Genomic DNA, 12,118 nt, shown 5'->3' with positions numbered 1-12,118 from the left:
TAACACCCAAGTTATATCCCTAGCGAAGCTTTTTGCTCAATTGTACAGTAAACAAGTACGAACTACCTGAGAGACGACACACGCACTGCAGTGATCGTCGCCTTCACTCTCTGTTGTCTTTTTACGTCATAATAGTCTCGTCACAGTCGAGCTCGCCCGAAAGCAGGCAACAAGGAAATTGGAATCTATCGGGGAGAGTTAATTAGGTTTAGCAATTCACAGAACCACACCTGCTAATTACAGTCTACTACTGTATTTTTCATAACAACCAAAATAACTACCTAAAAACTTTTAAAATACCTCGCTATTAATAAACCCATTCCTTTTTCATAGTTTTTAATCGACAAATACAAAACAACACATAAATACAAACTGGAACGCAAAGAAGCAAATTTCACACAGTTTATCACATTTTTCTCATACGAAGAAAGCAAGCAACAAAGAGAAAAATAGCCATAAGTAGCAATATCACATCAGTAAGCCAAATCTTGTGGAGAAAAATCTCATCATCGCCTACCACCATTGGTAATACAGCATCGCCAGGATAGTAAGTGCTAAATACAAGAATGTTGTTTAAATTTTTTTTATTGTAATATAGTAGGTTTCTCTTTAATCGACCCACTTGTTAGTAAACGAGGTAGTCCTATAGGCTATATTTACAGAATTTCATATCCGTATCCTCACGTTTAAAGAAAACGTTGTTGTTTGTATAAACGCGATCGGAAAATATGGGATATAGATGGTAGCTCCTATCTTACCCCGTGTACTATGTAGTACGTTGGGGTAAAATGGTACATTTTTTCATTGTCTTTTATGGTAGTAACCAAACGATTATTAAATATGGGATATCATATACTAACGGTATCCATCTTACCCCACAACATTCTATTTAGCACAACTTGTTTAAAACGCAAAGTTTTATTCCAATTTTGAATTCTTTTTTAGTTGTTTTTTGCACTGGTATAAAACTATTACCATTTTCCTGGTGAATTAATTAAAATTTTACGTTTACCGCACTATACAAACATATTACATACCAGCTCGTTATATTCGTTTTCGTTCTTCCATCCGGACCGGCGTTTTGTATAGATGTCAATCTCTCTTTGATCATCAGTGCATGCTGGTTCCGTTTCTCCGTAAATAAACGTGGACAAGGTTCCAAGTCGTGTTCGATAAATTCGTTTATGACCCAACCCTATTTGAAAAAGAGATCAAAGATCTAATGAGTGAGCACGAATTAAACTACTTAGCATAATATTAAACAACTCTTTTACTACAACGGTCGACTATTTAAAAAAATCCAACAAAGCGTTAAGTGTTAAGTAGAGTAATAAGCCAACACTTGTCTAATTACTAAGGTCTATTGCAAAACACGCCATAAGACCTCACACCCTAACAAAATAAAATAGAACCGCATTTAAAAAAATCCAACAAAGGGTTAAGTGTTAAATAGAGTAATAAGCCACACTTGTCTAAATCCCGAAGCCTAAGCCCTATTGCATAGCATGCCATAGGCCCTCACCCTTACAGAATAGAATAGAACCCTGTTTGGATAATGTACTTTAGTACACGTCAAGTAATTATATAAGTGTTGTCACATTTTGCGGTTTTTTAAACATAATACGCGTTAAAAGTCAAACCCAAAAGACCTCGGGAATAATCATGTTCATTAACATGCTTATGACCGCGTGAAAATAACCGAGACGCATTTCTCTGCTCAGCCATATACAAGCTAGATTAGAACGCCTGAAAAGTACGAATCTATTTCCCAAGCTGACCGGTCGATAACGTTGCCTCGGAAATAATATATAGTATGGTGGGAAAATATGGGACATCTCTTCTTTCTAATTTCTTGTACCATTCAGTGGTAAACGAAGAACATTTAAAGAATCAACGGTATCCTCACAACTCCCATGGACAACTGTTGTTAATTGTTTAAAACACGATCAAGATATTTGGATAGTATGTCCTGAAGGTGTCCGATCATACCTCACACTACTATAATTCAGGTATTGGGCATAAATTACCAAGTAGCAGTATCGAGTCACGCTGATATATTTGACCCACGCCAACCATGGAAATGCTTCGTTCAGATCGAGAAGGAAACCCGCAAACACCTGTACCGGAAAATGGAACATGTTATAAATTAAGTATGCGTAAGCATAACAAAATTAAATTTTGAAAAGTACGAATTATGTTGTCACAGCGTATTAGTGACTGTTAGAGGCAAAAACTGCAATGTGAGACGTATAGTGATAAAAACTGAATAAAATACCCCACAATGTGGCATGAAAATAAAACTTTGTTACTTTGGCAAACTAACCGCATCGGTAACGTACTAGCTCACTTTCGGCTGTACAAGGGTGTTGGGGTAAATAAGTCAAATCTGGCCTATAAATTCCAGGGCCTGAAAGGCCACTCCCATACATTATACAATAAAATAGAACATTAATGGCTGATCGGTACACTATATCTATGTTCTATGAATGACAGTTATTGATCCTCGCATACCACCCACAGTCGTTATAACACGGAGGCTGTATTGTAAACACGTTATGGCCGCTTACGAGTTACCACGTATGTAACTTGTGGGCTAATTGTTTTATCTATATTTACTGGCATTTTGGACAATCTATTAGTGGATAATGAGTTGGAGCCTATATCGTTTAGTATATACTATGTTGTTTAACGGCAGAGACATACACGCCTATATATAATGGTGGCAGAACCACGTATATCGAAAACGGTATATCTTAATGGTTACGATATGCGAAATGCGGGTTATACTAAATTCGCGTTCGATTGTTTTTAGCCTATAAAAAAGCATAGAAGAACGTGTGCCCAAGAAAATTTGTAAAGTTCAACATATTGATTTGTATGTGTAGTTATTCTTACCGAAGTCAAAGTCATGTAGAGCACAACGAAAAGTCGGCCGGTGCTGAAAGACCTAAACGCGAGTGCGGCATACAAGCAAATACCATCGCAAGCGAAACCGCTGAAGAAAGCTGTCATCAAGAAAGACATAAAGTGAGCTGGGTGTCGTTGTAAACCTGTGTTCATGACATGAGATTTTTAATAAACTAGAAATACACAATGTAACGAATTTGTACAGTCTTAAATATATTACACATGGCCAGCAATGTTGTTCTATACGTTTTGCAAGTGGTAAAATTTTTACATATATAAATTGGAAAAGAAAAGTTATATATAGTAGGGTGGGGTAAGATGTAACATGTTTTTAGTATATTTTCTTGTTTCATTCGGCAGTAAACAAAGAATATTTACAGAATAAATTTACCCATCCTTACGACGAAATTTAACCGTATCATTTTTTTGCAAAAAAAAACTAATATTTTTACCTGTCATCCAATAAACGAAACCAGAAAATATAACTGCAGAGAGAATCCTTGCAAGCAACACCACTGTACAACGAGCTAAGCAGTAAGTCGATGCTCTGTAGAACCCACCCTTGCGCTCGTGCCTAAGAATGGTATAGTAAGGTGGGGAAGATGGGACACCTTTTCTTTCTATTTTCTCGTCCCATTTGGTAGTAAACAAAAATATTTAAAGAATTATGAATCCATATGCTCACGACTCTCATATAGACCATTGTTAATTGTTTAAAACCGGATAAGGCTATTCGGATATTATGTGCTAAAGGTGTCCCATTTTACTCCACCCTATACATAAAATGTTCATTGGATAAACAGATATTGGTAAATGGGGTGTACACTTTTACACAACCGTATCAAGCTGAAATGATGTGATAGACAGCCTTACTATATAAAGTTACTTCACAAACGATGTAACTATAAGATATAGTTGGTGGGGAAAGATGGGATACATTTTTAGCACATAATATCCGAACATCCTAACTGTGTTTTAAACAATTAAAAACGGTCCATGGGAGTTGTGAGGATACTTGTTTATAATTCTTTGAATGTTCTTTGCTTACTACCAAATGGGATGGAAAAATAGAATAAAATGCTGTCCCTTTTTTTTCACCCTATTATATATACTGTTCAGTGAGCGTTCACATGCACAGTATAACTATATGGTGAAATTTAGCTCTACTGTGGACGGATAAGCCTAAAACTATACATATACTGACCTGAACAGAGATTTCTCGTTGACAGCAAAGCTCTTTGCAGTGATCATGGCTGGTACCATCACTCCGTGAACAGAGAGATAGAAAAACATTCCTAATCTGTACATTAACGAACACAATAATAAAATGTTCAGACAGAGGTATGCTTATATTTTGGTTCTAAATTTTAATAGAAAATTTGTCTTTTGATTTGATAGCAAATTATAAATGTGTAAATAAAAACCTGTTTTGTACTGTAGGGTGCGAATCTTCATTGTAGAAATAGAGAATACCAAATATGAGTCCGATAACAGCGTTCATTATGCCCTGGAAATTATATTGGAGTCAAAAACATGTCAATTTTGATTTTATGCAATTTGCCAAACTGTGTATAATTGGTGAAACCATTATCAGCGCAAAGTTATGTAACAGTTTTTAAATATAGTCTGGCGAGTAATACGAATACACCTTTATCTCATGTTATCCAATATTACCTAGTCGTGTTTTTAACTAACAACGCCGGTGCAGAGGTGCAAGGATATAGTAGGGCGGCGGAAGATGGGACACCTTTAGCACATAATATACAAATATCCTGATCGTGTTTTAAACAATTAACAACGGTGCATGGGAGTTGTGAACATACAGTTTCATAATTCTTTGAATGTTTTTTTTGCTTACCACCAAATTGAAAGAGAAAATAGAATAAACTGGTGTCCCATCTTCCCCCACCCTACCATATATACGGTTATACATTTGAAAACGTTCTTTGTTTTACCAAATAGGATGATTTAAAAAACGAAAAACAAACTATCTTATTCAACCCGCTATAGTACATACCAAAGCAGCAAATATCTTGGTCGAGCTTTTAAGCGCTCGTCTTGTCAGTAGTGTGTATTCAAGACCAAACGAAAGATTCTTGTTCGATTTATGCATTTTGAAACTCTCGTGTTCGGACATGTAGCCCAGTGCTGTAAAAACCCAAATTAGGTGTGCAAAATTTTATTTGCTGTCGCGTACTTTATGGCTGACAATTTGGACAACCCATTAGTGACCTCTGCTGGGCCCATTAGTAATAGCTGTTAAGTGTCATTACCAAGGGCACATACGCCATCAATGTTATCAAGAACATCAAGAACTGAACTGATATTATTATTGTAGGTTGGGGAAATACAGGACACCTCTATCACATATAATGTCCAAATACCCTGATCGTGTTTTGAAAAATTAACAACGGTTTATATGGGAGTTGTAAGAATACGGTTTTATAATTCTTTGAATGTTCTTTGTAAAACAGTGTCCCATATTCCTCCACCCTACTGTATATATATAAAACTTATAAAATTTAGTGTTTGGTGTTTTCTTGCAACTAACTTCTTTTCGTTAGTTTTTCTATCTCGGCTAATTCTTGTCGATTTTTCAGATTTTGTTGAGACGTGACGTATGCTTCTGCGAGGTGTGTTCCGATGTCGGCGTGTGCTTTAGCGCCCTCTTCCGTCGTTATATCGAGCTCGCAAGAGTAAGCTGCAACAGTGGGTATGTGGAAATCAACATTATGTACGGGTTAGAGATTTACCTTTATAATTTTGAAGATTGGATTAGGATATTATATCATGCTGCTTTCAGCCGGTGTAGGTGCGCTTTATGCAAGATAAATATATACTGCTACGACCTAAATACATACATTGACCAAATGTATTCATATATTCCGGATTTAGTAATATGCCAATATCACCAGCTTATACGACGTGTAATAACTACCAAGATATATCCATCTAAGTTTGGGACCAAATACAAAACAGTTTTAGCTATACTACAAATCCAACCAAATTCTATTTTCTGTCAACTCCTAACAGGCGAACAGGAGCTACTGTTTTAAATGATTAAATAAACGAATTAAACTTATTATCCTAGCATGGAGAGCAATTACAGCCGTTATACCACTGGTGTTCTGTTTCATGCACTTCGTGTATGCATACTCGTGGCCACATATGTAACTTGTTTGGTGAATATTTTCCCCAAAGCACATACGCTTACAATGGTAGCAGCGACGTGCCTTGAACCCGTAACCCTTAGGTAAGCAGGCGCGCTAACTATTGTGCCACAGATCAAAACAAGATTAAAACAAATATACTTACATCTTGGAATATCGCCAATAGCAAAACGGGTAAAAGTTGGCGTTAAATTACAAAACACACTGTCGTCCAGATAGTGGTCTGTAGCTGTACGACGACTATCTTCGTTGTTATTGATTGAACGGTGAAAAATACTTCGACGCAGCGACCGTGATGGGGTAATAGTGGGGCGTGTGAACGTGAGCCTGGGTGTTGGAGGCTTGTGGGGATAAACTCCGTATAAGACGTCTAAGAAGTAGTCAGGCGGAGAGTTGTATTTTTCGCATGTGAATCCTAGAAGAGTAAAAATTGAATGAATAAAAATAACTTATTAAGTCTAAGCGAAATGGCAACGACCGTCGTTATGACACGAACGTTTGTTTCATACATTTCAATCGTTTCTATCATATAGTTGTTTTTCCCGAACTTATCTATTTAAGCGGAAAAAAACATTTCCAAATAAGGTTGGGTTAAGATGGTTCAGCTAGGTTTTTACTCTCTTTTTATCGTCCAACTGTATTATATCATTACAAAAACATGCGTTGTTAATTGTACAGTATTGGGAAATATGGGACATTAAATAATTAACGAATGTATGTATATATTTAAACTTATAGATGGCGTGGCATTGAAAGCCGTTATAACACGGCGTTTTCTGTTTCACACACGTCCTCCAACGAGTTACCATGCACGTATTGAGGTTTGTGGGTAATTGTGTATTAACGGTAACTATTGTTTTAAAACTGATGAATTTATGGAATAAATATTATTAAAAATATTACTGCATAAGTTATTATCAAAAATTGTACTACATAAATTACCTATGCTTGAAAAATACGACAATGCCAACCCAGCGGATCCGTGGTACACTGTGCGCCCCTTCGCGATTAATGTGAGACTATCAAACATTCGGTAGATGGCGTAGGAGGGCTGGTGTATGGTAAGAACAATCGTTCGTCCGTTGTCGGATAATCTGAAAGTAAAACACAAGTTATTTATAAACCGTTTCCTTACAAATATAACAGTCCATCTGTATTTTATCAACCCATTCGGTAGTAAATAAAAAACATTCATAGAATTCAAAAACCGCATTCTCACGACTTCCACAGACCGTTGTTAACTGTTTAAAACACAATCAGGATTTTTGGATATTATGTGCTAAAGGTGTCCCATCTTCCCCCACCCTACTATATATGTGGGAACTGACCCACAAATTAGTTACTTTATAAACTATTGTTTAATTTTTATCTATATGTGTCTTACTTTATAAACTATTTATAAACTATTACATAATTTTTATCTATATGTGTCTGCAATACCAACTTTTTCAGTAGTTGTACCAAAGTTTTAGACGTGCTCGAGTCCAGTTTGCTTGTCGGTTCGTCCAGGAAAAGGATCTTCGGAGCGGAAGCTAGCTCCATTGCAACGGCTGTGCGTTTCCTTTCGCCCCCTGATATGTTATGATTTGTGGCATTACCCACCTAAAAAATATTTTGCACGTTTTGATTGAGTTTAAATGTATATATAAATTTAAAAATATTAGTTATATGTAGTTTTAATGCTGTGTGTTTTTCATTTTTTTGTAACATATTTATTTGGTTATAGAACTATTTACAGTAGGGTGGGGAAAGACGGAAAACTTTAGCACATAATATTTAAACATCCTGATCGTGTTTTAAACAATTAACAACGGTCTATTGTAGTCGTAAGTATACGATTTTATAATTCTTTAAATGATCTTTGTTTACTACCAAAAGGAACTAGAAAATAGAATGATAGGTGTCCCATCTTCCCCCACGCTACTAAACAACGACTATCGTTTTATTGCTCTTGTTTTCATATTTTTGTAAAAAGTTTAATTATTTCTGAATCTGTTTAACTACCTTACTGTCTGCGCATTTGAGTAAGTCTAAACTTGAAATAATTTCCCCAAGTAGTAAACTTTTCTCGGCCTCGGTTAAGGAGTCAGGTCTCCTGAGACACAAAGAATACCAAATATGTTCTCGGACCGTCAATCCGGGGTTCAAAATATCCTCCTGGGAAGTACAGGGGAAGACATTTATTTGTAGAATCTAGCAGTACTGGAAGTGGATTATTTGATAGCATGTAGCTGAATAGGTTTTATGTTATGCATAACTGCTTTAAAAGATATACATATGGTGTAACTCGTAAGCAGACATGAGATGATGTGTATGAAACAGAATACCTGTGTTATAACGACTGTCGTTGCCCGCCGAGTAAAAAGTTACATTCATTTGCAATAAAACAAATGAGCTGCTAGTTTCGCCTCAGATTTAAAAAAAAAACATATTTAAATAGCCAAATTAAAAGTGATCTTACAGTAATTTCAAATTAAACTTCAAATTTAACAAACATGTTAACGCTATGCATTCTCCTATTCAGATAGACTATTTAACAAAAAATAAGAATCCCTTTAGATATCCCCATAAGCTATGTATACCTGCGGAGCGAAACCTGTTTTCTGGCAAAACTTTGCAGCAATAGGTTGTCCATTCACCATCACCCTACCCCCAACACCTCGTCCATTTTTTCTTCCAGCAAGAATTTCAAGCAGCCTGAAGCAAGAGGTTTATACTCTACGCTGTACAGTGTTTCAAAATTAGACCGCGGACTAGTGTGACTCAATTTATGTAACCTCATTTATTTACATAGTAGTTTTTTTTTGTTTTTTTTTGGAACGCATCAACACATCAGTGATTTGAGCGCTCGCTTTTACACCAGACGTTACGGGTTCGAGACCTGGCGCTGTTTCGTTGTTGGTGTATATGTGTTTGTTCAGTAATTGCTTCCACCGCACCAAAATAATCGTACCAAAAGTTACATACGTGGTAACTCGTAAGGGTGCACGAGGTGTATAATTCTCATCATATTTTCATTCATAAAATTTACATATTTGTTACAGACAATGCAGAACGTATGTTATATACATGTATTATTATCAGACAACATGGTATTATAAAGATGCAAAACACTCACGTTGTTTTACCGCTCCCTGAAGGTCCCATGATAGCATTTATACCAGGATGAAAAACTCCGCTGAAAAATAAATAATAGAAATACCATAAAAATACCCATTTTAAAGAAAGCGAAAGCTAATTAGGCTAATATATTAAAAATTAATCGTTAAATTTTGACAGACAAATTTATGTACAAAATAATGCACAGGATTGTTTATATTCGAATACCATATATAGTAGGGTATAAGGAAAAATGGGACTTCTCTCTATTTTCTCATGCCATTTGGTAGCATACAGAACATTCAAAGAATTATAAAACTGTATCCTCACGACTTCCATACATCATCGTTAATTAAATAAAACATGATCAGGATATTTTGATACTATGTGATGAAGGTGTCCCGTCTTCCCCCACGCTAATATGTAACTTATCCATTTACCTGACTCCATTTAGAATAATCTTGTTTCCCGTTTCCACCGAGGACTTATCGTATTTAGGTGTCACCCCTCCATAACAGTATCCGATCGCTTCTTTTACTTTGGGGATGACCCTCACTTTCATTGTGACGTCATGATAGCTGAGAATAATGGCTCCTCTGACGTCACAAACTTCGCCTAATGTTCGGGTGGTAAGATCCAGTTCTTCTATGTCTTCAGACGTCAATGCATAATCAATAGAAGATACTCTGCGGAAATGAAGTTCGATCATAAAAGTTCACCTTAAAAATGCACACCACATATTGTCACATAATTCATAACCGACGTCAAAAAAGACATCAATTCTATTGAGACATGTGCGACACCGTGGAGCAGTGGTAAGCGTGTCTGCCTTTCGCCTAGCGGATCATATTCGAGGCTCGATGCTGCTGTACGATTGTGGACGTGTGTGACTTTGGGCCAGAAACTATAAACGGCTATTACTTTAAACACTCGCTCCAACGCAGTGGTCCATTGCGAATTGTTAAAATTGTTATTTAAACAATAATAATTACCGGGTGCACGATAGAAGAGACATTTTCCGTTTTCCACTGATGGGTGAGGCACGAGGTGTCGCCGGAGAGATGAAGATTTTTGGAATACCCCCAAGAGAAAACCGTCTCACTGGTGGATTTCGTTTTTTAAGAGGCGTGGCTGCTGCTTCTTTTACCGCTGTTTCGATGACGTCATCATCGTTTGTGATGACGTATATCGCTGGTGTCGACGTCAGCAATGCGTCAGTTACATTCGCGGATCCGATTGGTTGGTTTGATTCCTCATTGACCAATAGGATAGCGGCGTCAGTAGAGTGCGAGTTATGTAAATTTTTCGCACGATTTTCATTTTCTTTGCTTTTTGTGGAACGATTTTTAGTTTCTACCAAAAGCGGGGACTGTGCGTTTAAATCTTGCCCCAAAACCACTCTGTCTACACCTTCAGAACTTTCAACCAGTTCCTTGTTGCCTTTATCAATCGCATGCACCACAATGGTAGCAACACCGTTTGGTTTTCCGGCATTCAAGTCTTCTTCGCTTTTAGCAGTAAAATAAACGCTCTCCCCAGCCGAACTAGCTCCCTGGCTACCGAAAGGAGCACCGCTGATATCAGGCTGCAAAGACTCCATAACTAGACTTATATACCTGTTCAAAAAATATAGTCTAGTAGGTTGGGAAAGACGGGACACCTTTAGCACATAATATCCAAATATCCTGATCGTGTTTAAACAATTAACATCGGTCTATATGGGTCGTGAGGATACGGTTTATAATTCTTTGAATTCTTTGTTTAGTACCAAATGAGACGAGAAAATGGAATGAAAAGATGTCTCGTCTTCCCCACCCCGCTATATTACGTTATAATATCATTTATAACTATTGTTTATTTTCATGTGTATAGGCTAAACACCCTTCTAAACAAGCAAAGCATTTTCAATTTAACCTAAATAAACAAGTTAAACCTGCATACTACTTCTATATCTTTACACAGCATATTAAACCTATCTATGGATAAAGTCTAAATGAATCTCACTGAATAAATTTTTCCCATACGCTAGTATAGTTTCCAGACCTGCAAGCAAAAACTACTGTCAGTGACCGGCTTCTGACAGTTTACACAATGAAAAGTAGCGTTGTCGCCAGTTAATGTAATCAAAACACGCGTTGTGGTGGCGCAGCAAATTAACGCTGTAATAAGATAAGGAATACCCTCTGGCAAAATAGATGGCAGAGACATTTATTTTAATGGCCAGAAATAGCAGGTAACGTCCCATTCTGTGTTGACTAGCATTTCGCAAACTTAAATTCGTTTAAGTGTATACTGTTTTAGTGTAACGTAATAAACGTATAGTAGGGTGGGGGAAGATGGGACACATTTAGCACATAATATTAAAATATTCTGATCCTATTTTAAACAATTGACAACGGTCTATGAAAGTCGTGAAAATATGGTTTTATAATTCGTTGAATTTTCTTTGTTGTTTTACCAAATGAGACGAGAAAATGGATTAAAAAGGTGTCCCATCTTCCCCCAACCCACTTTACAGTGTAGATTGGGGTATGGGCCATGTTTTATTGTTTTCATTTGCTTTAATCGTCCCATTTGGTAGTACATATGGGATGTTATGTACTAATGGTATCTATTTTACAGTCCTATACATTTTAAATATCTTTATTAATACGATAATGATGGATAAATTAGTTAAAGCGAAACACAATTACATTCAGAAAAATACCGTATATGGTATGAACTGTCCTATAATATATAATGTATAGTAGGGTGGGGGAGATGGGACACCTTTTCATACCATTTTCTCGTCCCATTTGGTAGTAAACAAAGAATATTCAAGGAATTATAAAACTTTATCCTCACGACTCCAATGGACCGCTGTTTAATTTTTAAAACACGATCAAGATATCTAGATAATAAGTGCTAAAAGAGTCCCGTTTTCCCTACCCTGCTATTTAATG

General features: G+C 36.5%; 1 protein-coding gene and 1 long non-coding RNA gene across 2 annotated transcripts; one reads left to right on the top strand and one right to left on the bottom strand.

The window, feature by feature from the left end:
* Positions 1–317: 317 nt before the first annotated feature.
* On the bottom strand, positions 318–10,796 carry LOC149729857 (broad substrate specificity ATP-binding cassette transporter ABCG2-like). Its single transcript, XM_089885877.1, has 17 exons — positions 10,169–10,796; positions 9,617–9,862; positions 9,196–9,255; positions 8,660–8,774; positions 8,082–8,234; positions 7,522–7,679; positions 7,020–7,171; positions 6,223–6,492; positions 5,459–5,608; positions 4,925–5,055; positions 4,332–4,414; positions 4,112–4,207; positions 3,360–3,481; positions 2,896–3,050; positions 2,028–2,117; positions 1,038–1,195; positions 318–554 (listed from the first exon to the last, which is right to left on the bottom strand). Exons 1-17 carry the CDS (start codon positions 10,774–10,776, stop codon positions 407–409), a joined length of 2,895 nt encoding a protein of 964 aa, XP_089742003.1. The 5' UTR covers positions 10,777–10,796; the 3' UTR covers positions 318–406.
* On the top strand, positions 3,048–6,229 carry LOC149729858 (uncharacterized). Its single transcript, XR_016385779.1, has 3 exons — positions 3,048–3,441; positions 4,152–4,248; positions 5,508–6,229. It is a non-coding gene; the product is annotated as an uncharacterized LOC149729858 (long non-coding RNA).
* Positions 10,797–12,118: the final 1,322 nt, after the last annotated feature.

The sequence above is a fragment of the Ciona robusta genome, chromosome 10 (assembly GCF_009617815.1).
Source record: "Ciona robusta chromosome 10, ASM961781v2".
Taxonomy (NCBI): domain Eukaryota; kingdom Metazoa; phylum Chordata; class Ascidiacea; order Phlebobranchia; family Cionidae; genus Ciona; species Ciona robusta.
Note: the sequence above shows the minus strand (reverse complement) of the source record. Positions and strands in the feature narration are given on the sequence as shown.